Genomic DNA, 26,641 nt, shown 5'->3' with positions numbered 1-26,641 from the left:
GACCCTGCAGTAAGTTACAGACCACTGGAGGAATTTGAAGATACAGTGGTATAATCAATGCTTCCCCGCAAGGCTGTACTTTCAAACTGGCAGCTAGCCAAAATTTTCATGTTTGGATTCAAAGCGATTATTTTTCAAGTGATTAGGAATCAAATAATTAGTGACATAAAATGTCAAAAATTCTGCTTAATAAAGTAGACAATCTACTGTGGTGCAGGAGGTTATGAGCAAATTGATCTCCTTTCTTCAGTGTACAAGTGCAGCTGTGCTGCCCAAGAGAAAAGGAACAGACAGGACGAGGGGAATACGATGATCAAAACAAATTACAGCAAGGGGAACAATATTCATGCTGGATAAGAATAAAGAAGTACTTGTTCTGCAGTCCTGAGGAGGGTTAGGAAGTCAAGGCAACTGGTAAGAGTGCAGAAGTAATGGTGTGGCTTTCAGAGCGCCGCATATTTTCATTTATGAGAAGCTCTCCATAGCATCACTGAAGATAAAGTACTTTTTGCATAGGACAAAAAAAAAAAAAAAAGGCATCTATTGGCCTCATGTACGCATTAAGACATGGGAACCAGGCTTATAAAAGAATTGAGCGGTTTTCTACAAATGCAACCACACCTCCTTCTATTGTTAGAGCTGGTAAAATGAATATTGAGGGTTTTGCCTCCATAAAGTGTTGAAACAAAATAATAGTATCTCAAAACATTGTAGGAAAAAAAGTAGTAGAATTATTGACCACTTCCTCTAGACTGTAAAGTATTTGGGAATAAATATCTGAGCCAGAAGGAAAAAGGGAAGACTAATCGGCACAACCATGATGAAAAACTCCAGCAACCATCATCTCCTCCTTTTTTGCCTTGCTTAGCATCCCAGTATTTCCACTTATGACAGGCATAAATGCAAGGTGAAGGCTAACTTCAGATTGAACTCAGCCTAAAGAAATCAATGGCTGCAGGAGCTAAGATGGAAGATTAGGTTTGTGCAAAGACATCAACAGCTTTGCAAGCAGGAGCCCAAAGACAACTAGGACAGCACTGTCACAGACAGGTCAGGGCTGCCATCGCCCTGGGACCCTCCGATTCTGCCTGTGCAGCTAACACCGCCCACGTGCTGATGCACGGCTAATTCAGCCTGACAGATGCTGAGTAGAAACAGAATTACCACAAGATCAACAAAGTTGAAAAGATTTCCCAAATATAATTTGACAGGTAGTATCTTCCCCAAATTGGAAGTATTGAAGAGTCTTTTCTCCCAAAGGAAAATCTGGGAACAATGATTTAGTTTTGGCTAGAATTTATAATTATAAAATGTGACTGCAGACTAGTGCTCCTGTGACACTTCATGAAGACATTGAGAAACACCAGAGTCTCTAGCAACAAGTGACCAACACTGCTGGGAGTTCAAAAGGCACATTTTACCAATTCTGTCAGCAATAAATTGAGATCCTGAAGGTGGAGAAACAGCTGAAGATTTCAGTAGGATGATACTGGCAGTAGATGCCTTTGCTGACCAAGCACAATAAATAGGTCCAAAAGAAATTAAGCTGAAGACAAGCACAGAGACAGATTTGTTACCTGCAGGGGGGGTGGGGGGGTGGGAAATCCATTCCAACTTTTCAATATGAATGATTTCTTGGTCTGAGACAGGATACTTTGTACCTTTGCAAAATACGTTAGGTTAGAGATACATCAATGTCCTATCATCTAAGCCAGAACTGAAGGTGCTTCAGACTGAAATTCTAGGTGAATTATCCGTCATTAGAAGGTCCAAAGACTCTGGTGAAAGATACAGCGACATGTTTCATTATTAGCCATGTCTTTGTCCCATCCCTAATAGTTAATTTTGTTTTACAGATGGATACGTTAGGACAACCACGGAGTTGAAGATGAAGCCATTTGCAGACGAGGTGATAACAGGGCATTTGAGCACGCAAGGACTACTGGGACAGTGTTGGAAGTCTGCATTGGGCTGAGGGTCCAAGACCTGCAATCATTCCACCTACATTGCCTACCGGAACAGCCCCTGAACTTACCTAATCCTCAGTTTTGCCTGCAGCCAAAGCACGATGTTCTACACCCAAAGACAGCTGAGTGGCATGGATGGTCATCATCGGAATACAATCCTGGAGCAAAACAGTGACCTATGCCAGTAACAAAGACAAACCCTACACATCAGCTTCCCAACGTGACTGATTCCTGACTAATCCGCGTAACTCAGAGTACTTTGCCTCAAAGACCATCATGCTTTTGCAGCCATCCTGCCCGAGCTGTGATATTTGGGAGCATCAGCGCAGGCTGCCTTTGTTTTTAAAAATAATATACTAGAAGAGGAAACTCCTCTGCCAGGTGTCTCTCATTCAATGAGAAGACTGACCCTGTCTGATGTTGTCCATCAGCAATGAAAAGGGTAAGCACACAGTACAGGGAAGGTCTCCAATGCTCCATCCATACAAGAAAGTCTCATATCAAGCACCTAGTCCCACCTGCTCAGATGTGGAAGAAAAGGAGGCTTTACACTGATCCTTGTAGGCCCACCACCGACAGTTTCAAAATCAACATGGTTGGATTGCTTGTGTACATATTTACTCACTGGCAAGACAGAAAGCTATAAATATTCAGTAAGCCGAAGTATTAGCACAAAAAAGTTACTGTTTCCCAACAGGCCAACTGAAAGCAAGTATTCCTGTTTGACAAGGCAAAACAACTTGTTAGACTCCCTGGGATCCATCCGACGGGCAGCCAAAGGTGCTAGGCTGCAGGAAATTCTGCTGCTAAAGTACCTGATGTGAAATACACTTCAGGGACCATCGAGGTTATATGTTTTAGCAGTAGCCACAACACTTCAAAGTTGGACAGTTCTTCACATAAACAGAATTTGGATCACTTACAGCCTTCTTCCCGCCTTTTTCCTCCCTTTTTCCCGCCTTTTTCCTCCCTTTTTCCCTTTTTGTTTTTCCCCCAGATGGATGAAACCAAAACCTAGGTTGTAAAGGGAAGTTGGTTGTTAATAGATCACATCAGGAAGCTTCAAGAATACCATGTTATCTGAAATTATTTAACAGTTAAAACATACGGCAATAGTATATGGAATTCATATTATTTTCAGTTCTTCTCTTGAGCATCTCCCCTTTGACAAGAAGGTTCAATAAACCCTAAATTGTAAACTCAGCCGCTGTTCTCCAAGCTGCAACTTCCAGTTTGCAGCAAACCCAACTGTACCTAACGGCAAGTTGCCTATGGCTAATCCCAAAGAGATGCACAGCTGAAACTCTAAAACCGCCTTCATTATTCCTTGCTCAGAATCAGAATTTCAGACCAGGGTGGGGGTTGATTTGTTTTGTTTTAGTTGGAGGGGGTTAAGTTTTGGATGGTTAATCCAGGAATTTATTCTGAAACTGTTTCCATCTCTCAATACATCAGAAGAAAACAGCACTGTCCTCCCAAGAGAAGCATGAGATAAGTCAATCGCTTCCATAGCAACCGACGCACCGAATTGCCATGACTCTCTTCTGCAATTAGGGCTGATCACAACGATTTCCCATTCCCTTCAGGTCAGTGGGCTTGATAATGCTGGGACAACCACAAGATTCAACAGTAAAACCATTTGTCAAGCCATGGTTGGTTTGATTATTCCCTTGCCTTCCTCCCAATTCATCACTGTCCAGTATGACAGAGGTTGGACAAGGATCCTGCTGGCTGAATTTGTCTGGGTTTTGTGGGGTTTTTTTGGCTCATTGCCTGTATTTTCACCATGAAAAATCAGAGTACAACACCGTTTCATGCATTCCCTGTTAAAGGCCTTTTTCTAACACCTGAGAAATGTTTTGTTGTGTTCAAGAGAAGTGTGTGGTTTGTGTAAATTGAAAAATACACGTTTTACATGATGAAAAGAAAGCAGCAGCAGCAGCAAGCAGATGTCAACCTCAACGATTCTTTAACCGAAGAAAGAGAAAAAGGAGTGATGAGATGAACATAAATGATGCTGTGATGGTAAATCACCCTTCACTGTCCGTGGCGGTGGCACCGCTGCAGCACCTAACTTAATTAAGGATGGAAACAGATGCCTGCCAGCATAATGTGGAACAAGCAAACATCCCCTGACCAGACATTTAAGATTTGTGTCCCAAAATTTCGGAAGAAGAATTTAATCAAATTAAAAGATAATGTCATAACATACTTAGCCTTTGAAACATAATGACAAGGTAATAAATCACGCAAAATGCAACTGTAAACATTGATCTAAGACAAAAGACAATTACCTGAAGGCACTATCCATCTCAGACTGTTTCCAATAGGTTTCCTGAGCACTTGCAAGTCAAAACATGTTTTAGCTACCGTGCTAAAAACAAAAAGCAGTTCAAAGAAAGATGCCCTCATGATACACAACTAAGCAGAATCAAGAAGCCAGGACACCATCCACTACAGAAGCAGTGCCACTAGGCGGGAGTGAGGTGTGATAAATTTGGGGGGAAAAAAATATTACACATTAAATTGTGAGTCCCCAGATCATTACAGAAAAGGTTTAACAGTTGAACAACAGAGGTTTGAAAGTCAACTCCTCGTCTTCCATGTCATCCCCCTTAAAGAGCGATAATGGCTGTGAAGTTGTCATCCCCGAGCTGTCCCACTGTCTTAGAAAGTCCAACAAGAAGGAAAATGCAAACGCCTCTGCCAAACAGTGCCTGTAGGATCGGAGCAGAGACAGGGAGGGAGGATGGATTAAACTCCTTTCAGACCCTCCTTGTAAAGTCGCTGCTAAGTCAAGAAATAAGAACAACTTCTCCACCATAGACACTCCAAGTCAAAAAGGGCTTGATTGAACTCTAAATGACCACTGCAATCACAAAAACTTTTACAGAAATGTAATTCTGATAGAAATGAGTTTCTCAAAGCCACGAACAGCTTTTTTTTGTCATCATCTTAAATGCAACAACTATAAAATGTGATCCAATTTCTGCTTTCACTTAAATACATTAAATTGATCTCAGAATTTAATGGCCTTCACTGGCAAAGCAAAAAATATAATTAAAAAAAAAATCATATCAAGCTGAAAGCTTTAGTATGACCTTCCCATTAAAACTTCCCTCAAAAGAGACTAGCCACCTGATTCTTCTTTTTCCTTCCTCAATGTTAAAATGTCTAGAGCGCATCATCTCATACACTGATTCACACTGCAAGATGTCAAAAGCAATAATTCCCCGCAGCAGCACGAGAGGCCAAGCGGTGGCACGGTGGTTGCTCAGGAAACCACCTCCCTGGAATGTGCTGAAATTTGCCTGAAGCCTTAAAATAAACATTTTAGCATTGAGCAAAATTTCATCTCTAGGCATCTCAAATTGAAATAATCATTTCTAAATGCAGAGTAGATAATGTTCTCTCCTCATTGCTATTTAGTGTTTTAAACTGCCTTTAAGTGTATAATTAATTACATTACTTGTCAGGGATCACTTTACAAACCACTCCACCTCCACTCAATTGCTACACTCTAGCATATCTTCGGCCTTATTTTTTTCCTTTTCAACTCATATCATCGTTCCTGGAGACACTCGGGATTTAACACTGTGTGCTAACATCCTTCACAGGATGCATACGTTTCAGAAGAGGGTTAAACCAAGCTTAACACGGAAGAAACTAGCTGTATTTCCTTGGAACACTGACCACAGGCAGTGCCTGCAGGCTTTGCCACAGTCCAGAGTAGGACTCAGCCCCTCTTCCTCCACCTTCCCATCAGGAGCTGGACTCTGAGCCCAGACCCAAAGTCCTTTCGTCCCTATGAGTTGTCCAGATCTTTGTTCTTTCTTCTCTTCTTTACAGAAGGATCCTTCCCCAGCCACCTTCTTCTTTCCAAGGTCTCATCTCTTGAGGTCCTTTAATCCAGCCTTCTCACCCAGCAGAATCTCCAGCCCTCACATTACCACTATCACATTACCGTAAATCCAGGCACGTGAAGCATAATCCATTTGTACCGTAGAAGATGAGTAAACACCCATGGGGCGACTGCTCGCCAGCGCCTCGCTGTACCTCTCGGTGTGGGGGAAGAAGGGAGGAGCTGCAGCATTGCGAGAAGAAAATCGCATGCCACAAACTTCCTTCTGCCAACAGCTTCAGAAACCCTTCCCCAACCCATTCCTCTGTCCCCTCTTCACCTGCCTGTCTCACCCTGCTAACAAAAACCTGGCTGGGCTCTTCAGGAGCTGCAGTCCCTGGACCTGGGCAAACGCAGGCTTCCCAGCTAGACGAGGTCCTGGGCACCAAGCACGCAGGGACGTGGTGGAGAGAGGGGCTCCCCAGCAGCTCTCTTGACATGCACATTTTAGCAGCCTGAAGCAATCTGCAACCCCTAATCTGAAGTTTCTACCTTTACTCCAAGTTAGTGCTGTTCACTAGCACGTACTATGACAACTCTCTTGCTCTCACTTTCTTCTCTTCCTTAATGATGCTTCATGTTACTTTAATAATACTTCAAGGCAGTCAGAAACTCTACTTTTCCTTTCAGATCACTACACTATCAGCAAGAGAAGGAGATCAAAAAGAAAAAGAAAAAAAAAAAATCACAGATCCCATTGTCAGAGCCCGCTCCTCGGCTTGGCAGGAGTCCTGTCCTTCAAAACACCCTGGCAAGCGAAGCTGGGGCAGGGGGGAAGAGCCACACGTGCACGCATGCCTGCAAGACGTAACGCAAGACATGGGAATGTGGAATTTATGCTTTTTAAGCCAAATTTACAATGCAATTATAATTCTCTGTGGATGCAATCATAATAAGTTTATAATTATTAACAATTATAAACATGACAGTAGAAGCTATTTAGTTAGAAGAAGAAAGGGCTGCAACAGCAAAATTTTAATTGTCATTCATAATGATTGAAAAAGAAGGAGCACTTTTCACAGCAACTATGGCCTCAAAGGAGGCACTTCCAAGCACGAGGACTCTGGACAACTTTCAATTAATTCCTCCAATTGTGAATACTCCATAAGCTCACCATCCACAGAAATAAACGATACCCTGATTTCACAGAATCATTTATTAATATGACCTTTTCTACTGTAGCTATAGATTTAAGAGGCAGATCTCACATATTTGCATGCCATTTCAAAACACTTGACATCCTTTTACCCCATCCAAAGCCTACACTGAATATGGGTCCCTTTGGTTCATAAACTAGGGAAAGCCAGGGGAGAAAACTGCAGAATTTGGCAAAAAATCCACTGAAACACTTGCTGCTGCTTTAAGACGGTGCCGGTCCCAGCCTCCTCCAAGGGCAGCACCTCCACCACAGCATCCAGCCCTCCCCAGGTTGCCACTTCCAAGTTAGGAAGAATCTGGGCAATGATACTGAGTTGGCAGCAAGATGCAGCTATATAAAGATTTAACAGCACTCACACATCTGCATGAGGTCTGTCTGGGCTTGAAGGTATTTATGCAACTGCCTGCCCGAACCGTCAGACACATACGGGGTTAAGCCAGGGAGGGACACGACCCACTTCTATTTATGTTTCAACCAGAGGCCTCTAGCAAGATGTATACTTTTAAGATCAATTAGTACAGGATACATAAATTAGAAGCTATTTCTTAAAAAAAAAAAAAAAAAAAAAATTTCAATAAAGCAATTATTCTTGGATGCAGGTAAACAAGATCCCATGGTTTTGCATTAGTTGATTTAATATTTTTGAAATGTGGTTTTATTCCAGCCTCTCTGAAGACCAGCATTAAAAATTAAATTTAAAGTAGTATGTTTATTGGATCATTTTTATCTTCTCAAAAGCAACTCTCTAGATCTTCTAAATTATTCTGAGGGGAAAGTGGCCACACACAAAATTGCAAGTAACAAACATAAATGGGTATCAATTAGAAACTCACACTTATTCAAGCTTCCAAGTCAATGAAACTTGGCTAGGGAAGGTCCAATCAACCATCTATAAAAAGCAGCCGTACTACATTTAAAAATACATCTGGGCCGGAATTGCCTGTTCTCCCTCTCTTAGCGCAGAGCCTTTGCATGCAGCTTACCAGGGCAGTATGCATCAACGTCCAGTTTCTGTGCTGAAGAAAGTGTTGGTGAGCCAAGCTCAGACTCTGGGATTCGAGGGCTCTCAACAAACTTTGCTTTCCTCAAAGGGGCTAAGGAGAAGGAGGGGGAGAGAGAAAGAGAGGTCATGAGTAAGGGAAATAGCAAGCAACAGATGGAAGCACTTAACTAAACGACACTGTCAGACTCATATCAGGTTACCCTTTTTTTTTTTTTTGCCAGAAAAAAAATTATCTGCATTCTTTACAAGGAGATGGCTCTTGTTAAAGCTTTCAAACTGTACAGTCTTACTTGAAAGTGTGCAAGTACTGAGGCACATTCTTGATACTCTTAAACACTTCCTTTTTTCCTACTTTATTTTTTTTATAGGAAGCAAATGGGCCTGGATTCAGCAACTGTACAAAAGCTAAGATCATAGAGAGGTACACAGAGCCCATCAGGGTTTAAGATACTTAACTATAAATATCTAAAATGAATATACAAATTCTGTGTTCAGTAATTGTTTCCTTTGGACATAAAATTTCAATTCCAAAACATTCTGAATGTCTGACCAAACAGATCTGGTGTTCAACACAAAAGATCAGAGTAAAGCTAATGCTGTCCAAGACAAAAAACAAGCACTCCACTTTTATCCTTGCAAATCCAGAAAAGAAGCGAGAGACTTAAATAAAGAACAGGGAAAAGGTAAAACTGTCTGTAACAAAGCAGTATTGACGACTAGTGCTAGAGAAATGGGATTTTTCCGCAAGTTTTAACAGTCTGAACTCTAAAGCACATGAAGTTCTGTGCAACATTTGTCTGTAACAAAATAATTACTAAACCACTTTTATTAATAAGTTTTTAAACAGATATTCCTGCCAGACCAGAGAAATAGAACTAGCGAGTAAATTATATGCAGAGATTATTGTATTGCATTTCAAAGTTAAACTCACATGCCCATTAAAGTGAAAGACTAATTTGAAAATCCACTCTACAGACAGTATCATGGGTCAGCATGCTTCATGCCTCTCTGATTCCCAGCATAATAGCCTCAATTTACATAATTTATATTTATAGTTCTCTGTCCTGCAAATTAAATTTGGGATCTGAAACTAAAGATGGGGGGGATGTTTGTTCTCATGCATCTCCTGTAATAAAAGCTCAACAGGTCAAATGATGACCTCTGAGGCAGCAATAAATCTCTTGCTTTTAAGGAGCCTGCACGCAGCCAACACGGTTGGCCCTGCAGTTGGAAAAGGCTTAGCAATTCTGATGACGAGGAACCAGAAAGACTACACACAACTAGCTGGCTCTTGCTAGCTGAGCTGGTACATAAACGAGCACAGGAATTTTTAAAAGAGGGGTGGGGAAAAACTGAGATAAAGGTTAGGGTATGTTTTTTCAACACAAAGTCCTTGTGAGGCTGAATATAGGCAAGGAATCAGACCCCCCTTTCTGTACAAAATAGGTGTTAAACACCCTCCTGACTCTCTCTCTCCTCACGATCCATCCCAGGAGATCTGATCCGATGAGTCAAAAAAGGTACCACGCTACCATTTTGCACAAGAAAATCCTAGCTGAATATTAGATATATTTACAGCACATTCCCCTCCGGAGTCTATAGGGGCCGGTGTAACATGAGCCATGCCAGGCAAAAGGAATGTGCGCGAGACTGACGGGAGATAAGGGCAGCCTGAAGCCCCCTTCTCCCCCCGGACCTGCTGCCGTCCCACCGCCACACGAAGCTCAGGGATGTGCAGCCCCGCTCAGACGTACAACCTGATGCCAAACACCGCAAGCCTGTAGTCAATTGTACAGAAAACCCCCCAAAACCCCATACGTGCACACACCCTATCAGTTTGCAAACTGGCCGACACCAGTGAAAAAATTATTCACAGCAATGATCTCGTGCCAGATGTAAAGAAAGCACGTAAATATTGAAAAGATTATTATTATTATGACATGAAAACTATTTAGAATAATAATTCTGCACAGGCCAATCTACTAATATTTCATTTGTAATTGCAGTTTTAACAAATATGTTTATTTCAAATGTTTTACCATGGCCCCAGTAACGGTCATTTTTACAATATATATTAGAGATAGCTCATCTTTTCTTTCTTTATCATTTCTGGCTAACATGAAAACCATAAATCATCCAATGCGACACTGGGCAATGCTCATTTTGTTCTGAAATACAGAACAAACGGGGGTTTCATAGTTCAAGAGATGTTAATGACTGCAATGGGATTGTCACCAGAAGATAATGCACTAAAGATTGTTTGACTTACTAACCCAAAGAGGAAGAAATTCAAAAAACAAAGAGAGGGCTGACGATACCGACTATGCCGCTTTCTGTGCGGACTCAGAAGTCTGCAGAAGATGCAGAACCTGCACATTTCGATAGATCAGCACCTAACAGGTCAGCTCCCGGCCATGAAGAACGCATACAGGAATCTCCCATTTCAGCACAGGTTTTATTTCTGCATCTCTTCTGGATCTTCTTTACTCCTCACTGAGGAGCTGACCCCATCGCCCGATTAATTCCTGCCTTCTCCAAACAACTGACCTACAACAGCAGAAGTGATCAGGTTGTGGATTCAACAAGCTGATCCACTAATTTTTTTTTTGAGAACAACTAAGAACTTCTTATTAACAATGTGGTGAATTCTCAATGTACTGCAAGTTTAGTCATATGCATCATTTTACAGCTGTTATGTTTTTGTTCCCTAAAAAGCATGACTTAAGTCTTAAAAACGCATGTTACCACCAGACAAGATACGCTATGTCAACATGACTTAAAGACAACAGTTTATTTTAAAAGGCTCAAGTCAATACAATCTTCTCAGCGTAACTGCAGATCGGGAAAAAGCCACAGAGCAATAGTTTCTTTTATTTCAGATATTCTGAACCTGAAAAAGACAAAAAGCTCTCCTAACTCATATGTAACCCAATTACACGAAAGGAGGATTTTCACGTAAAAGAATTAAGCACTCCTGACTCCTGTCCAAATGATGATTATCCTGACAGATTCATATTTGGGCATTAGTTTTCTACGGGAATAAATAACAAATGGAAATGCCATGAATTCAGAAATCTGTTTTGCCATTTTTTAGCCAAATGTTAAAGGATAATATTGATCTTTTTATAAAAGTGACTTTCCATGCACAACGGTTTGCCTAGGTCCTGAACATCCTCCCGTGAGCACAGGCAAATCCTATGATCAAAGTCACAGGATAAGCATTTGGCACGTACTATAAAAACTAACAAAAGCATGAAGAAATTATTTGAAGTATTCTATACCTGCCTCTGTCCATTAGGCCTCTTATTTCTTTAAGATCTTCTGTATGAAACAGACCGACTCTAGGCATTAAACAGCATCAAAATAGCCTCTCCTGTTACACAACTGCAATTTTTTGAGCAGAGAACAGTATTTCTTCTATACTGACCCATCTGTTACAACTCTGTAAGCTAAAAACCAGCTCTGTAAGCTGTTATAAAAATACAACAAATTAAGTGGTCGGTAATTAGTAACACCGTCTTTCTAGAACTGCAAAATGCACGTTTAATTCAGAAAAACGCACTGATTACAGGTAGCCTGAAGTCACAACCCCGTCACTTGGGTCCCACCGCCCGTTCACTGACGACGGCCCAAGAGCTGATGGCAGCAGCCCGTGCTGTACGTACGCTCAACCGGCCAGTCCTGCTCCCAAGGGCTCGATGACAAACACAACACTGGCGTCATACAAGAACTGACTTGTTACTACTAATGTAGGAACTTAAATTTAAATAGCTAGAGAAGTTACTTAAAACAAATACTGCACATTTTTGGGGCTAGTTCCTGCAGTTCTTGGCAATATTAATCCCCATCGGTATCCAAACCAGTAGAGCAAAACTGAAAATCAGTTTTCAGTCCAAATAAAATTCTCATTTGACTTTGACAGCAACTTTTCCTGCACAAGGAAAGCGATGCTAATTCTAGGGTAGGAATTAGCCACGTAATGCAAAACAATTACCAGGGCAGGCATTCAGAAAGTTTAATTAGATGGCTCATTTATGACACTTTCTGCAGCAGGTGGTCTATCTTCCAGTGGGGACAAAGATATAAATTATTTCTTTCTTGGTTTTCATGCTAATTCTTCTTAATATCCACACAAACACTGTAAGTACTATACTGTCACTAATAACAGACAGGAATATAAAACCGTTTAAAAACTGTATATAATATATTTTTCAGAAAAAGTATACGTTTGAGAGAAACTGCCTTTCTAGAAAGGAAGAATTCTGTTATCTGGGATTCAGGATTGCCTGTTGATTATTAACCCATAGGCAGCTTCTTACACTAGAAGCGCCATACAGTGGAAGATACAATCAATAAAATCCGAAGACCAGCTGAGCCCCAACAACACCTCTTTATCAGCAGAGATGGGAGATGCTCCGTTTTCTTTCCTCTGATGACAGAAGAGAAACAACCTTGTCACCTAACACTACAGCTAGGTGTGAATTAAAAAGCATACATAAGCAAACATGTATTTAGAATAGATGGACAGGACTGCAATAAAGCCCCGTTAAACTAAGACTAGGGAAAGTATTTTATTAGAAGCTGCAATGTCAAGCAGTCTGCAGACTGGCTTTTTAAGTGCCTCTTTAAAAACAGAGATTCCGAGTATTTGGAAAGTATGCCCACCTGAGGAACAGGACCCATCAGCCCAATCCATAATATTCCTCAAATTTGTATGCCCACACTACTTATTCCTGAAGTTCTCATTCCAGAGGCTTGAACGAGCGGTACAGGAGAGCTGCACAGCCCATCCGACACAGAAAACACTTCCAATATCAGGAGCTGATGATGATTTATCCTTTCGTACATCTGCATGGAGCATTAGGATCAATGCTGGTGCTGTTTGTGATCAACGCCAAGCATCTAATCTACTACCAAATAAAAATAAACCAAAGAAAAACCAGGATGTGTTTATTGTGTGAATAATCATTTTATCTATATTAGCATTGTGCTCTAGTTCAGCCTATTGAGCTTCCTAATGCTATTGCATTTTCTGTTACCATTTCATTGTCACGTAATTTATAGATGAGTTAGTATTTTAATTAAAAAAAGGTTTGCTTTAGATTAAAATGCATTGATAAAAGGAAATTATCATGGATTAGCAAAAGGCTTCATCTACTAAATTCAGTTTCAGCTCTGAAAGGAATGTTTCACTAAAAAAGGTTTATTAACATCTAATGACCTGATTGAACAAAGCGTTTTTTTCAGGCAGTTATTTCAGTAGATCTGAATTCATTCCATGGTTTGACTACAATATATACACACCCATACCTTTGTGTGTACACCCATAAAGATACACAAGAAACCAATCTATCTACGGACAAGGAAGATGCTGGAAGAAACAGCGACTCTTCCCACAGCACAAACGATGGATTGACCATCCCAGGGTACCTGCGAGCCTCTCCTTCTATCGGCTCCTTATAAGCATTATGGAAATGTACGTTATGGTGTCCTGAACTGCGTTAATGCAAACCCCTACAGCCTTCTATCACACAGACTTGCACGCTTCATCATTATAAATACAAACACGTCGCGGCCGCATGCCTGAATTCTCTCAACTCGCTCCAACGGGGCAGGTCCTGGGCAGGGTCCGGCCAAGGAGCTCAGCTCAAAACCAGCTTTTCTCCCCAGTTTTGTCCTCTCCCTGCCTTACACACAAGTACAGCTGAATTTTAAATATGCTTTGAGCCTTCCTCTGCCAGAAGAGGATGAACTAATGAAATTTGCTGTCCTTGTGTAAAAATACTGGGTTTATCACAGGCTAGAGAATGAGACGAAAGAGTGCCACCAACGATGAAAACGAGTGAACCGCTCTGTGTTGACTGCGTGCTCATCTCTTGTGACTGGTTCAGCTGAAGAAAAGCTGAATTTTGCACCTAAACGTTGTATTTGTAAATATTGCAAGCACAATATTATAACATAAATTCTGTATGGAGAGAATGCAATCCCCAAATGTACAAGGTTTTACAAAAACCTGCCCAAGTTAGGCTGTGATTGGAAGAGCCAGAGCACCAGTTTGAAGAGCAAACTTCAGAAAACTTGTATTTAAAGAGAGTAAAAGTGGGCGCTTTGCGCATCATCCGCTCCCCATCTTTAGTTAATAATGACGGCTGCTGTGCCAAAGGCTGATTCACGTGCTGGAAGCTGCCCAATGGCTACGTAATGCTGCGGAAAGTAGATTTTATTGAAGTCTCCCTTGTACTAAAATGTTTTAAGTGCTGCAGTGCTATTGATCCACAGAGCTCCTGGAACAAATAACTGTCAGATTCAACACAGCTGGACTACACCCAAAACACGAGAGATGTAGCTTTCAGTGCTGCCTCTGATCCCAAATGACTCTTTATTTTGCTGAGGTAAGAGTCGTAAAAAGACGAAATTACAGACCACATGTTTATTTTTGCTGTGGCACTAATATACCAGCTATGTGTAATTAAGATTTTTAGGTATAAATTAAAAAAAAAAAAAAATTAAAATTAAAATAGTGAAATCACAGGCTGACATCCTTTTTTAGATAATCCAGCATTATTTTACAGAAACCAATGTGTAACAGTAACAGTTTTTTCCCTTCATTTGAGAGTATAAAAGCTTTTTTAATTACATTTTAAAGCCTCTCTCCTTTCATCACCCAGTTATCGCAGCATCATGGGCAGGGCAGAACATACAAGTAGTGAGAACAATGTGTTGTCTGGAAACATCATACTTGTTCCAAAACTTTCACAAAATGTGTTTAGTTTAGGAGATAAGGTCCCGAAACAAGAAAATTGAAGGAAATGAAAGTGGAAAGAGGAAAAGAGAAAAAAAAAAAAAAAAAAAGAAAAAAACCAACCGGAAAGGAGTCCAGCGAGCTGGCAATAGAAGAACAGCAAGGGAAAGGGAGAGTTAAAATAAGCAACTATCAAAACCTGTCTTAATTAAAAAATTCATCTTTAAACTGTAAGAAGTCTGTAACATGAAGGTTCTGCCTATTACTGCTTCCGAAAATGCTTTCTCTAAAAATGAGGAATAACCTTCTCCAGAGCAGTGGATTCTGCAACCCTGTGGGACCACAGAGACCTACTGGAAAATTATTTCACCCTCTGTCTCTCTCCAGATGAACAGTTCTGTTCAAGGCACAGAAAATAATAGCAAGCCATAGCACTAATGTTACAAAAAGATGTTCAGTGACATCAGAAAGGAATGAGTCTTCTGAAAATTATTTTAGTTAAATCAAATTATAACTCATCTTACTTAAATTATTACAACCTCTCCCAAATACAAACAAACAATTGGTCAAAATCGCCTTCTGTATGAATAGGTACTCCTAACCAATTTTCAAGGGAGAAAATAACTTGGTTTTGAAAGGCTTGTATGTATTTTTAATATATACAGAATAACATAATACAGATTTCTGTGTGAAGCGTTCAATAATGGCTAGTACAATGATGTTTGCAATAAATTTGCGTATTCAGAAAGAAAATAATTTCGCCTTAAAATACTAACCTGTATGCAATCTGCACTTCCAGAAAGAATTTTAGCTCAATTTGCATTTTGCTTATTACTATGCAATTATTTTCTGTCCTTTAGAGCAAATGGAATAGCAATTTGTTATCAAACTTATCACTGCTGGAGACAACAGACAGCACACCAGCCCTATCCTCGGTCAGCCCAAATGTTTTAGTTTTAGGTTAGACCAGTCGGAGCATCCCAGCATGAATCTGTTGAGCAGCTGTTGCCTGGAATACTCTGGCAAGCCTTTAGGAAGAAAGTTGCTCCTATTAACAATCCCAGAAAGAAAAAAAACCTGCTCTCTCTCTCCCTGTAGATAAGTTTATTTCCAACGTGGGCTGCCAAAGAGTCTTTATCCCCGTAGGGAAGACAGCTTTGAGGAGAAGCAAGTTATTTAATTAACATATAGACATGGCAGGAGGAGGATATGGTACTTTCATCTTTCTGTTCAAACTTGTCAAATTGTTTTTGACTCCTCAGAGCTGTGTCACAGTAGTAGACTTCTCCACGTCATTTCCCATCTAAAATTCTTCTTTTCAGCATCTTCTAAAAGTCTTTTAAAATTGCTTCTCTTAGTAGAAATTCCTCATGTGTGACTCAAGGTAGAAACTTGTGTATAAGAGGAGGAGGATGAAAGAAGAGAAAGGAAGTCAGCATCACTTGCTCCAGCCTTCTAAGTCATCATGTTACAAAAATAAGCAATTCACCCACTGACTTTTTTCATAGATTTCTGATGCAGTCAGTTTTCCTTTTCAAGTTTCAGACTTTGGTTACACTAAAAAAAATAGAGCAAATGAAGACCTGGGACTACAGGATGAAATCATGTCATCAAATTTTAAGCCTACGTAAGATCTGCTCAAATACTCAAAGAATCTTCCCAAATGGCAGAAACGGGACAAGGCAGAGCTGGAGGGGAAAGCATTCCTCAACCCCTCACATCCCTTTTCCCAACAGTTTTATTTCATTAATGTTAAATTTAAAACAGATGAGAGGAGAATGCAACAAAACATGAGTGCTGAATTGCATTATTCTCATTCAATCTCCTACTATCCTGGAGTTCTTTTTTCAGCAATTCGGTAACTCAAATATTGCACTAGCACTAAAAATGAGAAAAAGTGTCAAAAAAAGACCTGGATATACCGTACAGGACATTTATTCTAAAGAAAGCAGCCAAGAGCTTCGTCACTTTACTCAAACTATAGGTAACCCTGTTAATTCACTGCTTAGAAAGAAACCGTTTCACTGTTTTCTACACATAAAGCCCGACTCATCAAAACACAGTGCTCTGATTTCAAGATAAACATTCATGAGATAAATCAGAAACTAATTAAACAACTACTGAAGCAAGCACATTTTCCTCCACAATATGAAGCTGATTGTAAGACAAACCTTGGAGAAAAAATGCCTGGTTGCTGCAGTGTCCCAACAAGGGGCTTTTGTTTTATGCGACTTTTTGAAATTGTACATGTTGAACAAGTCAGGCTGTAGAAACCTGTCTGAACTTATAACACAGCTTAATTTATCTCAAGCCACTAGAAAAAAAGAAAATATATTTAACTGAAGATTCTCCCCACAGAAGAAAAGAGCAAGTGTAATATAACCACTTCCAAAATCAGGCTGATCTTCCTGGTAGCGTATGTTTTCCTCTTTTGCACAGCTCTTCTCTCTGTTCTTATTTACACTAAGATTTGACTAATAAAATTTGAATCACAACATGTAGCTGTGAAGCCACATTAAACTAGGAAGTGTTCAGAATCACTGTTCTCCTACCCCATTACACCAACATTTTTTCTAGTGCTTGTGATGCTACAGGAGAGTCAGGAAATGGTGTGCCTTTGTGAACTGCTGTCCTTCCCGTAAGAATGGGAGTATCGGGTTCATTGAGCTCAGCAAGAACACCAGACACCTAGGAAAGAGCATGGAAAAGGGGGACAATGAGCGCCCCGTACAGTCTCTCACACATTGCAATGCAGGGACTTTGAGCCAGAGGTGTTATCCCCCAAAGCCCGCAACAAATTCATCTTCCCTTAATATAACCAGTCACTTTTTGAGATAGATTTTCAGCATTTACAACACCTTGCAGCACAGCTTCCTGCAAATTAACTACACAGTTTGAAAAACCACTTCCCAGTTTTGCACTGCTGACCTCGTTTCTGAAAGCTCAGGGGAAACTTGGATTCCCCTCCGCACGGGCGATGACTCTTCCAAAGACATCCCGACAGACTGGTGGAGCTTAACACGGTTAGGCAATACTCATGTTAACTTTTTCCTAATATATTCTGTTTATTCAGGTGAGCGCTAACTCTGACCTTCAGATCAATTTCTATTAACTTGCTCCATACAGACTTCAGGCCAACAGGTCTGTAGTTTCCCAGAGCTCCCTCAGAGCCCTTTTTGGTACTTGATGCCATAATAACCACCTTTCAGCCGCATGGTGTTAAGGAAGTTATAAATGAGAGGTTACCCACCAAAGACAGTAATTCAGCATCCTTGAACACCTTCTCCTCCTCATGCTTTGTCACAGTTTGTTTTTACGACCTGCTCTACCATTGCTGCCATCGGAGACAGACACACCTCTCTGTCATTCTTTCTTTGCAGCGTCTGTACCGACGAGGTTGGAACCCGCTGCCTCTGCTACGGCTGCGTGTCAGCTTGGGCTGTTCTGAATTCTAGTGCTCCCCTGTTATTATAGCAGTAAAAAATTAAAAACTGCACTAGGCTTGGAAGGGATCTGAAAAAAGAACAACTAAAAGAAATTATTCACTCTAGACATTGCTGCAAGAAAGCTGTTTAAGTATTTTACAAGCAGCCAAGAACGATCAAAGGTAGGCATCAAATTGTATAGTCAAATTAAATTTGAACAGAAGTGGCAGTGGCCAAAGCCAGGAGTAAGCCTAAGTTGCACGTAAACAAAATCTAATTCATTCTCCCACCATATCCTTAAGATCATGCCAAGATACTGTAACCATGATAAAAGAGAAGGCTAAATTGTAAAATACCCTACCATTCAAAGCCCAAGTAATCCCATGTTAAAGCACATATGAGACTAGATCCTGTTCACTATACAAGACCATTGTTTATGACCAGGACTACATAGCGTACAAGCTAATATAAATTCAGTACTTGATAACAGCATTTAAAATTAAGGCAAAAGATGTGACTAGATAAGGTGACTTTATTTATGTGTCAGCCTTTCCAATTTTGCTATGCTAAAACTAATTTAGTTGGTTTAGCTGATAAAGGCAGACCTGTAATTACACTGGCATGTACGCGTAATTGTTCAATTTGTATGAAACTGTATTTAGGATCCATATTTCTTTGCTGGTAGGAGCTTCACAGAATATTATATCCTTAAAATGAAGCTGCTTATCTGGGAAGACACAAGCCTGAATTAGCTGAACTTGTTTGTTAACACTTGAGAAACTGTATTATGCTGTGTTTGCAAGGTGTTTTTTTACCTACGGAAATTGCTGCTATTCAGCCACCTTTAGTTTTCAGTAGTTTATTCTTTGCTTTTAAAATTCTTTATTTACTTGTAGAAGTAAATGAGCTGTTAGAACTTTCTGTTTTAAGAAGCGATGACTGCTCATCAGCCTTTCCTTCCACAGAGGAACAGGGACAAGGAGACATGGCATGCCTAAATGATTCAATTACATTATCTAATGAACCTGTGATTATTTGTGTGAACACAGACAGTTAGAAGCAGACCAACTGGACCTGCCTCTGTCAATGACACAGGCAGACACCAGTGAGCAATGTTTTTCAGTGTAATGGGATTTAAGACCCAGCAATCTCTACGAGGCTTTGGCGGCATGTGCATCCTGCCACAGCAGCAAGATGTCCCACAAAGGACCGGGTCCTGTCTAGTCCTTTAAGTAAAAATAATGTTAACTTTGCTGGGAAGGCAGTGCTCTCAGTGCCCATTTCTAAGCTGAAGAAGCGACAGTCATAGCACTCAACAAGGCCAGTGACCATTTCTTGAAAGAAATGCACCAATCTGGTGGCTTTCCTTCAAGAAACATTTTCTCACACCTATTCACTTCCATGACTGAGAAGGTTAAAAGAAAAGAAAAGTATAACAGGGGAAAAAAAACCCTGTATTCTCCTAAGTCTGGCTTCACCTTTGCAGAGAAAAACCTTGTAGAAATTCCAATTTTCAACTTTCCACAACCTGCAAATGGTACCAAACCAAGGAGCTGCACTCTTCATCTCGGACACGCAGGACCACAACTCCCTCCACAACACACCATCCATCCCTGGGTCTAAACACCCGTGGTTGCTGGCTGATTTTACAAAATACAGCCATAGGTGCCATTTCTGTGCCTGAGATAAGAATCAAGCTCCGTTAGGTACAGATTTGTTAAAGCGGGGGGGGGGGGGGGAGAAGAAGAAATTAAACATCATCCTGTAATGCAAGAGCGATGCCTGGTCCAGCTCCAACAGCTGAGGAACTGGCAACAGCGGGCACGGCTGCTGCTCCTCCTTCCTCTGCTGAGGATCTTCCTACCCATATCATAAATTTTAAAGTCAGGCATCACGATGAAAGGATCAAAGATACACTTGCTCCTCTGCAAGCTCCCGAGCGTGCTATTTTCCGCAAAGGCAACTCCCCGAACAAACACTTGTTTTGTAACCTGCCTCAGAAGTGCTGCCTTATCCCAACTCACACCTGCCTCGGTTCTTTCTCTGCATCTTCAGCACCTTATCTTCCCTTTTCTGCTTTATCTTTATCAAATTGAGTGTTCTTTCTCCCCCTCTGAATTGAAGCATCATTTTTTCCATCTACTTGCTCCTTGTCCAGCTTTCACAGTATCTGATAGTTGTCCCATCTCTTCGCAACGCTGATGCCTTCATCTTGCAACTGGCCCCTACCACACCATCTCTCCTCTTCTGCTCACTCTCCTATTGCCCGTTTTGAGGACTCCAAAGCAGATCAGGAGAAGCAAGCCAGGCAAGCTGCCTTTACAGCCCTCTTTCAGACCCTCTAAACAGGTTTGATACTTTGCAGAATCAGAAAACACACAGAGAGACAGAAATTCAATACAAAAGCTCTAAGAATGCCGCTGAGACAACAGGAAAAATCCCACTAAGTCCGACAGCTCACTGCCTTGGCCCTTAGCTCTTGCGGTGCCAACCTTCTCTACATCAATGCTACCTGGTGCAATGTTCTGGTGCACGCCTACAGCAATTCCCCAGTGGTTTTTGTATTTGTCACTGGAAAGTCTTCAGGTTGGGTATTACAATGTGAAAGCTTCCCCACCATCGCCAATAATAATAATTTAACAGCTAGAACATACAAAATTACAGTGCTCATCATAATTTATTTAAAGGTAGTGTTGGGGGTTTTTTGGAGGGGGACAGTTGATTGGTTTTGTTGAAGCTAATTTTTCTTTGCATTTAGTTCTTTTTAAAAAGTACCTGGTTTGTTCATAAATATGTGGTTATAGTAGAAGCTCAGGTTGGCAAGAGGCTGGATTTTGGTATAGGTCATTCAGATTTACATGATTCATATCACTGTTGCTCTTATGAGCAAAGTGCTGGACAAGGTTATTCACCTGTTCAAACTGTTTCTAGAAATTTCAAAGCATGCCCTAGGAAAAACTGCAGAAAGCAAAGTGCTTAGTCTTTTTTTTTTTTTTTTTCATTAAATGAAATGAAGATGCAAACCTTCGACAAAAGCTAAAGTTTAAGGGGCTGTTTAAATTAACTCAGAAATCGTTCTCTGTAGCCATGTACTCATTAAATAGAAAATTGGACATTCTAATAGGAAAAAAAACCCCACACAAGGAACTTAAACCACCAACTTGCCTAAATAGATCTTGATCTGAAAGATTCTACCACTGAACAGAAAGAAAAGAGTAAGTCTTGCTTCCTAAAGAAATAGGGTAGACAGGAATCTGTATACAAAAAATTTGTCTGTTACATTTATGGAGAAAAATCACAGAAACACTGTAAAAGAATAACAGGCAAACCCAGAAGAATGTAGAAGAGCAAGCAACAGTCCACATCTTTCACCTCTGCATGAACCAACGTGATACTCAAATATATCCTGCTGAAAACAAAGGTACATAAACAAGTCTTTGTTTTCTTAAGAGGCGAAATTTTAAAACACTGGGAGAGAACAATGTTAGGTTTAAATTAGCACCTGCCAATCCAGATTTACAATAGCTGACCAATACATTTCCTCTGCTTAAATTTTATGGTATCTGACATTGTAGAACAAAGGGCACTACAGCTTTAGAACAAACTTGACACAAAGCTAAGTTATAACTGCATGATTATCACATAATGAAATATTTATAGTGCAAAATCACTTATTTCTGAAATCAAACTATAACACAATGCTATATACTAAGTACTACTTTGATGCAAACATGAAAGCAGAAATTTAATCTTGTGTGTATAAACAAATCAAATGTGCAATGTTTAGATGGTTATTGCATAGCAGTGCTGGGTATTTGGCAATCAAAAAGAACGTTTCAGCACACCAATGTATTTATACATGCATAAATGCCTTCTGTCCAAAAATAAACTTTTAACAAATATGGTACAAGATAAAACTAAGCCAATATGTTCTGCAGCAGTGATTCCTTTACTAGAAGACAATGTGAAGTTATTCATTCTCATCCACTTATGCAACCTGCCCTCAGATTAAGCGGGCAGCAAGAATCTGTCTATTTTCCAGAGCAGTACCAGCAACAGGTACAGATCCACATCATTCATTTCTATTGTGCAAAACACAAACAGAAAAGCTTTTAGAAATGCTCTAATATTTCAGAAAATTTTCATTTCCCATTGCCTTGCCTTTTGCCTGTATAACCAGGCTGATTTGGGAACACGATTCCAAAAGCATCTTTTCTAACTGGGGGGATGGAAGGAGAGGATAAAGAAATTATAATTGTGTGTCTAAAAAATCCTGAAGAACAGTCAACTATCAAGACCTAAAGTAGCACCTGGTGAGGCATCAGGCTCAATGCAATTTGCAATTGCTGTTACACGCAGAGCTCCTTCAAACAAGCCAACAGGAACCCTTTCAAAATCACTCGTGAAACCAGGCATTTATATTGCAATCTTCAGCCAAGATGCTCCCCACAACTAATCAGAAGTCTCAGCGTCTGCATGGGACAAAGTCCTGAGGGAAGAGGCGCTTGGGCACACATCACAAGCTCCAGCCAATTTCGGACCGTGAAGACCTGTGGGTCCTGTGAGAGAAGTGGCACTCAGTTACAACATGGCACATGTGTCCTGGTTTCAGCTGGGATAGAGTTAATTTTCTTTCCAGTAGCTGGTATAGTGTTATGTTTTGGGTTCAGTATGAGAAGAATGTTGATAACACACTGATGTTTTCAGTTGTTGCAAGTAGTGTTTATTCTAAAGTCAAGGACTTTTCAGCTTCTCGTGCCCAGCCAGTAAGAAGGCTGGAGGGGCACAAGAAATTGGGAGGGGACACAGCCAGGACAGCTGACCCAAACTGGCCAAAGGGGTATTGCATACCATGTGACGTCATGTCCAGTATATAAACTGGGGGGAGCTGGCTGGGGGCTGGGGGGCGCGTGGATCGCTGCTCGGGAACTAACTGGGCATCGGTTGGCGAGTGGTGAGTAACTGCATTGTAGATCACTTGTTTTGTACATTCCAATTCCTTTTTTTTTTTCTTCTTCCTTTTCTGTCCTATTAAACCATCTTTACCTCAACCCACGAGTTTTGCTATTTTTTTTCTAATTCTCTCACCCATCCCACTGGGTGGGGGGAGTGAGCAAGTGGCTACGTGGTGCTTAGTTGCCGGCTGGGGTTAAACCACAACATGTCAGGACCCTGAATACCTGGTTTAATAAATACAAAGGTACTGAACCAAATAAATATTGGAAGTGAGGGTTATTTTTTTTCTTTGGTCAAACTACCATTTCAAAACAGTTAGGGTTAATTTGTTTTCTCATTTCATTTAGCTATAGGATGTTTCTTCTTTGTTGACAGAAAAAATGCCCATCTCCACATGCAGTATAAAAATCTCAGGCCTATCAGCTGTAGCTGTTGTTCAAGAAACTGGGTACTTGGAGGGCTATTATTTAAACTATTAAAAAAGCTGATGCTGGCATAAGAAAGCAGCTCATTCAGAAATGTATACGCACAATATGTACTTGGAAGTAAATCAAGAATCATATCTCGGTAACAAACAATATGTTATTTCTTAATGAAGTGCATGGAAAAGGGATGGATTACACTATTGCATATTTTAGGGTGCAAGAATCATTGGTAAAGGTTTCTGGCAACAGAAGGCATACAGGTATATAGGAACACAGCTTGAATGTTGGGCCAAAGACATCTTTGATACAACTTCAAATCATATGCATGTTGTTAAATCAGCAATATATCCAGGAATGGAATTACACAGCACCAACAGCTACTCAAGGCAAGTCACCACAGAGCAAGGAAAGAGATAGCACGTGCCAAAGCAATGGTCCAGAGCCAATGACCCATCTCAATTCTCAGCTTGCTGGTTTAGGGCATTGGTCAGGGATCTGTGACGAAAACCCAGCATGCAGCTCTGCAATATGTGACCCCGTCATAATGCTGTACACGTGCTGCAGGAACTTGTAATATGTGGCATCACTCCAAACTTGGCAGTACCATGAGTCTTGATGAGCCCAACCAAAGCTTCCTACATGATTAGTGGCAAGCAGTTACAGATCACATCAGAAATTAACTTTTGCAAAAGTAACAGTCAGTCTTCGGACGAGTAATCCAACCCAACAACCCAGCGTCATCACGCAGGACACAGGAAAAAGACTTTCCAAAACAGGTTGTCTCATTGGTATAGAAGGAAAGGATTAGCAAACAAGCAGCCCAGTTAGAGATGAGGGCTTTTTCTTAGAAAACAAGCAGCCCAATTGGAGATAAGGCCTTATTCCAAAAAAGTGTGTCCTGTGAAGACCCCTCTGCTCACAAGGAGCAGCACGATCAAGTGCACAGAACATCTTTAAGGGCATGCTCTAGGAGCAGGAGGAAAGATGTAGCGAAGGGAAGAGCAATGGCCTGATTTAACTCCACAGGAGGCTTCCTACACCACCTTCTCTTGCTATAGAAACCTCCCAGCTATGTCTAAAAATTAAAATTCTCACACACCAGAAGTGTAATCGTGACAGATGCTCCATTTTGTGCAGCACCAGTGTGAAATAAGGACACACTTCTAGCTCTGAGCTTCTGAAAAGCCATGGAGGTTCAAGGCTATTTTGCTTGCCGTTTTAATGTTATCTGCACTAAACATAAACCTTCGGGGTTCTCCCTTTGTTTAAGCATCTATACAAATATCTGATATGAAAAGCTATTATCACCTTTTCCCAGCTATATTGCTGTGATGACATGTTTACCCCAGAATCTGCAAGTCTGAGCAGCTCAACAGCCTCGATGCAAAAAAAAAAAATCCTGGGGAAGAGCAAATTATAAAGGTTCTGCAGGCCTGGTAGGCAGGCAGGCAATCTCACATGCAAACATCAAGGGAAAGCATGTGGGATTTTCTGCATATCTCTATTATGATTTCTATTCTGTCAATATGGAAGGCAGTTGTGTGTCAAAACAAGACAAAATAGGGTTCGTCTTGTAAGCAGCATTCAGGAAAATCCATGCTAGAACTGGTTAGTGACTTTCAAAAGCCAATAAATATGACAGGCCAGTTTTTTCCTTCCCTCCATTTAAAGAATAAAAGTTACATCCAAACCATCCTGAAACTAAGGCAAAAATGTCACGAGTTTGACAGGTATCCAACAAAAGAAAAGCCTTCAACACAGGATTTGGTTTAATTCAAAAAGTCACAAATAGAGGCACTATTTATCTGTATAAATTTCAGGGACAGTTTTGGAGCCCCAAAAAACTTAAGTGGGAAGTTTACCCATTTCACATAAATAGTTATGTTTGTTTAATAAAGATAAATACACACATGTGGGTATGCGCAGACACACATTCATCCACCTGTTTTATTTCTGCAAGCCCAGTTGGTTTCCATTTAAGTATATGCCTGTCAAAACAAATCACAAGTCCAAAAATAATGGATGAAGCATCCCAAAAATGAATAGTAAGAACTGACACAAGAAGAAAAAAATATTCAGCATACATCGTTGTAAGTGAAAGAGGATCCTCCTTCTCCAGCAGGTTTCATTGCTGGAGATGTTAGGGTTTGCCACACAAGAGTACAAGGCAGGACTATAAACACAGGTGCCAAAACCACCATGAAATGTTGCTTTTTTGTGTGTGCATGTGTTTTACATCATTTTTTTAAAAGAGACAACTCAATAATTCTGGCAAAATACAAGTTTTCTACTTGTTAAACCTCTGGATAGCCACAGATTGCAATGCATCAGGGAAAATTAAATGGAAAATTAATTATGCCCAGAAAAAAAATACATCACGCATCTTGAAAAACACCTCAGTCTAATGGCACTTTACAGATAACTCAGTCCTTGTCATTCCTGTGCAGTTCAGAAATGCAAGAGTGGGCCTCCAATCCAGCCTCCACTCCTACATGAAAAACACGAATTTCAGATCAATGTCATGCTGACAGTATGACACTTAAAGAAAGCAATAAAAAGAAATGTAAGCATACTGCAAACAGTGTGATATAAAAATCCCTAAAAAGGATGAAAGTCTGTCCTGACACCAAAAAATTTAAGCACAACACCCCTCAAAAATTAGCTGCAACATGAGCACTAGGCACTTGAATACCCTTTCCTCAAATTGTATCTCAAAAACGATTGTTTATATATTTGTATTTCTTCTAGTAGCATAGAATTAAAAATCTCACTCTTTTAGTGAGAAGGAAATACATCTCTCCCTCAGCACACAGGGGTTTTATAATGCACTCAAATCTAATTTGCGGTCATTTTGCAATACAAAAGGAAAACCTTACCTCAACTCCATTGTTCTAAAATTTTAAAACCAAAACACTCTTGGTATCTGTAGTATTCTTCAATTCACTCCACAGTAGTTCTATTCTAGCAATGCTGAAAAGTGGAATTTTTTCACTGCACATTCATTTTATATTTTGTACGTGAAATTCTGCACAACCTAGCAAGCAGGTGACAAACTCAGATTAT

The 26,641-nt window shown here is 40.4% G+C and overlaps 1 protein-coding gene across 16 annotated transcripts in view; it reads right to left on the bottom strand.

The window, feature by feature from the left end:
* The window catches only part of TANC2 (tetratricopeptide repeat, ankyrin repeat and coiled-coil containing 2), a 273,282-nt gene that overhangs the window by 121,740 nt on the left and 124,901 nt on the right, over nucleotides 1-26,641 (bottom strand). For 13 of the 16 annotated variants that reach the window (XM_052785087.1, XM_052785092.1, XM_052785093.1 and 10 more), the window contains one exon: nucleotides 8,011-8,121. The exons of the other annotated variants lie outside the window; for them this stretch is intronic. In XM_052785087.1, the coding sequence (XP_052641047.1) occupies nucleotides 8,011-8,121 (111 nt within the window). The remainder of the gene's footprint in view (nucleotides 1-8,010; nucleotides 8,122-26,641) is intronic. 16 annotated transcript variants of the gene reach the window in all.

This window comes from Harpia harpyja, chromosome 4 (assembly GCF_026419915.1).
Source record: "Harpia harpyja isolate bHarHar1 chromosome 4, bHarHar1 primary haplotype, whole genome shotgun sequence".
In the NCBI taxonomy this organism is placed as follows: Eukaryota; Metazoa; Chordata; class Aves; order Accipitriformes; family Accipitridae; genus Harpia; species Harpia harpyja.
The sequence above is the reverse complement of the archived record's forward strand: the minus strand, read 5'-3'. Positions and strand labels throughout refer to the sequence as shown.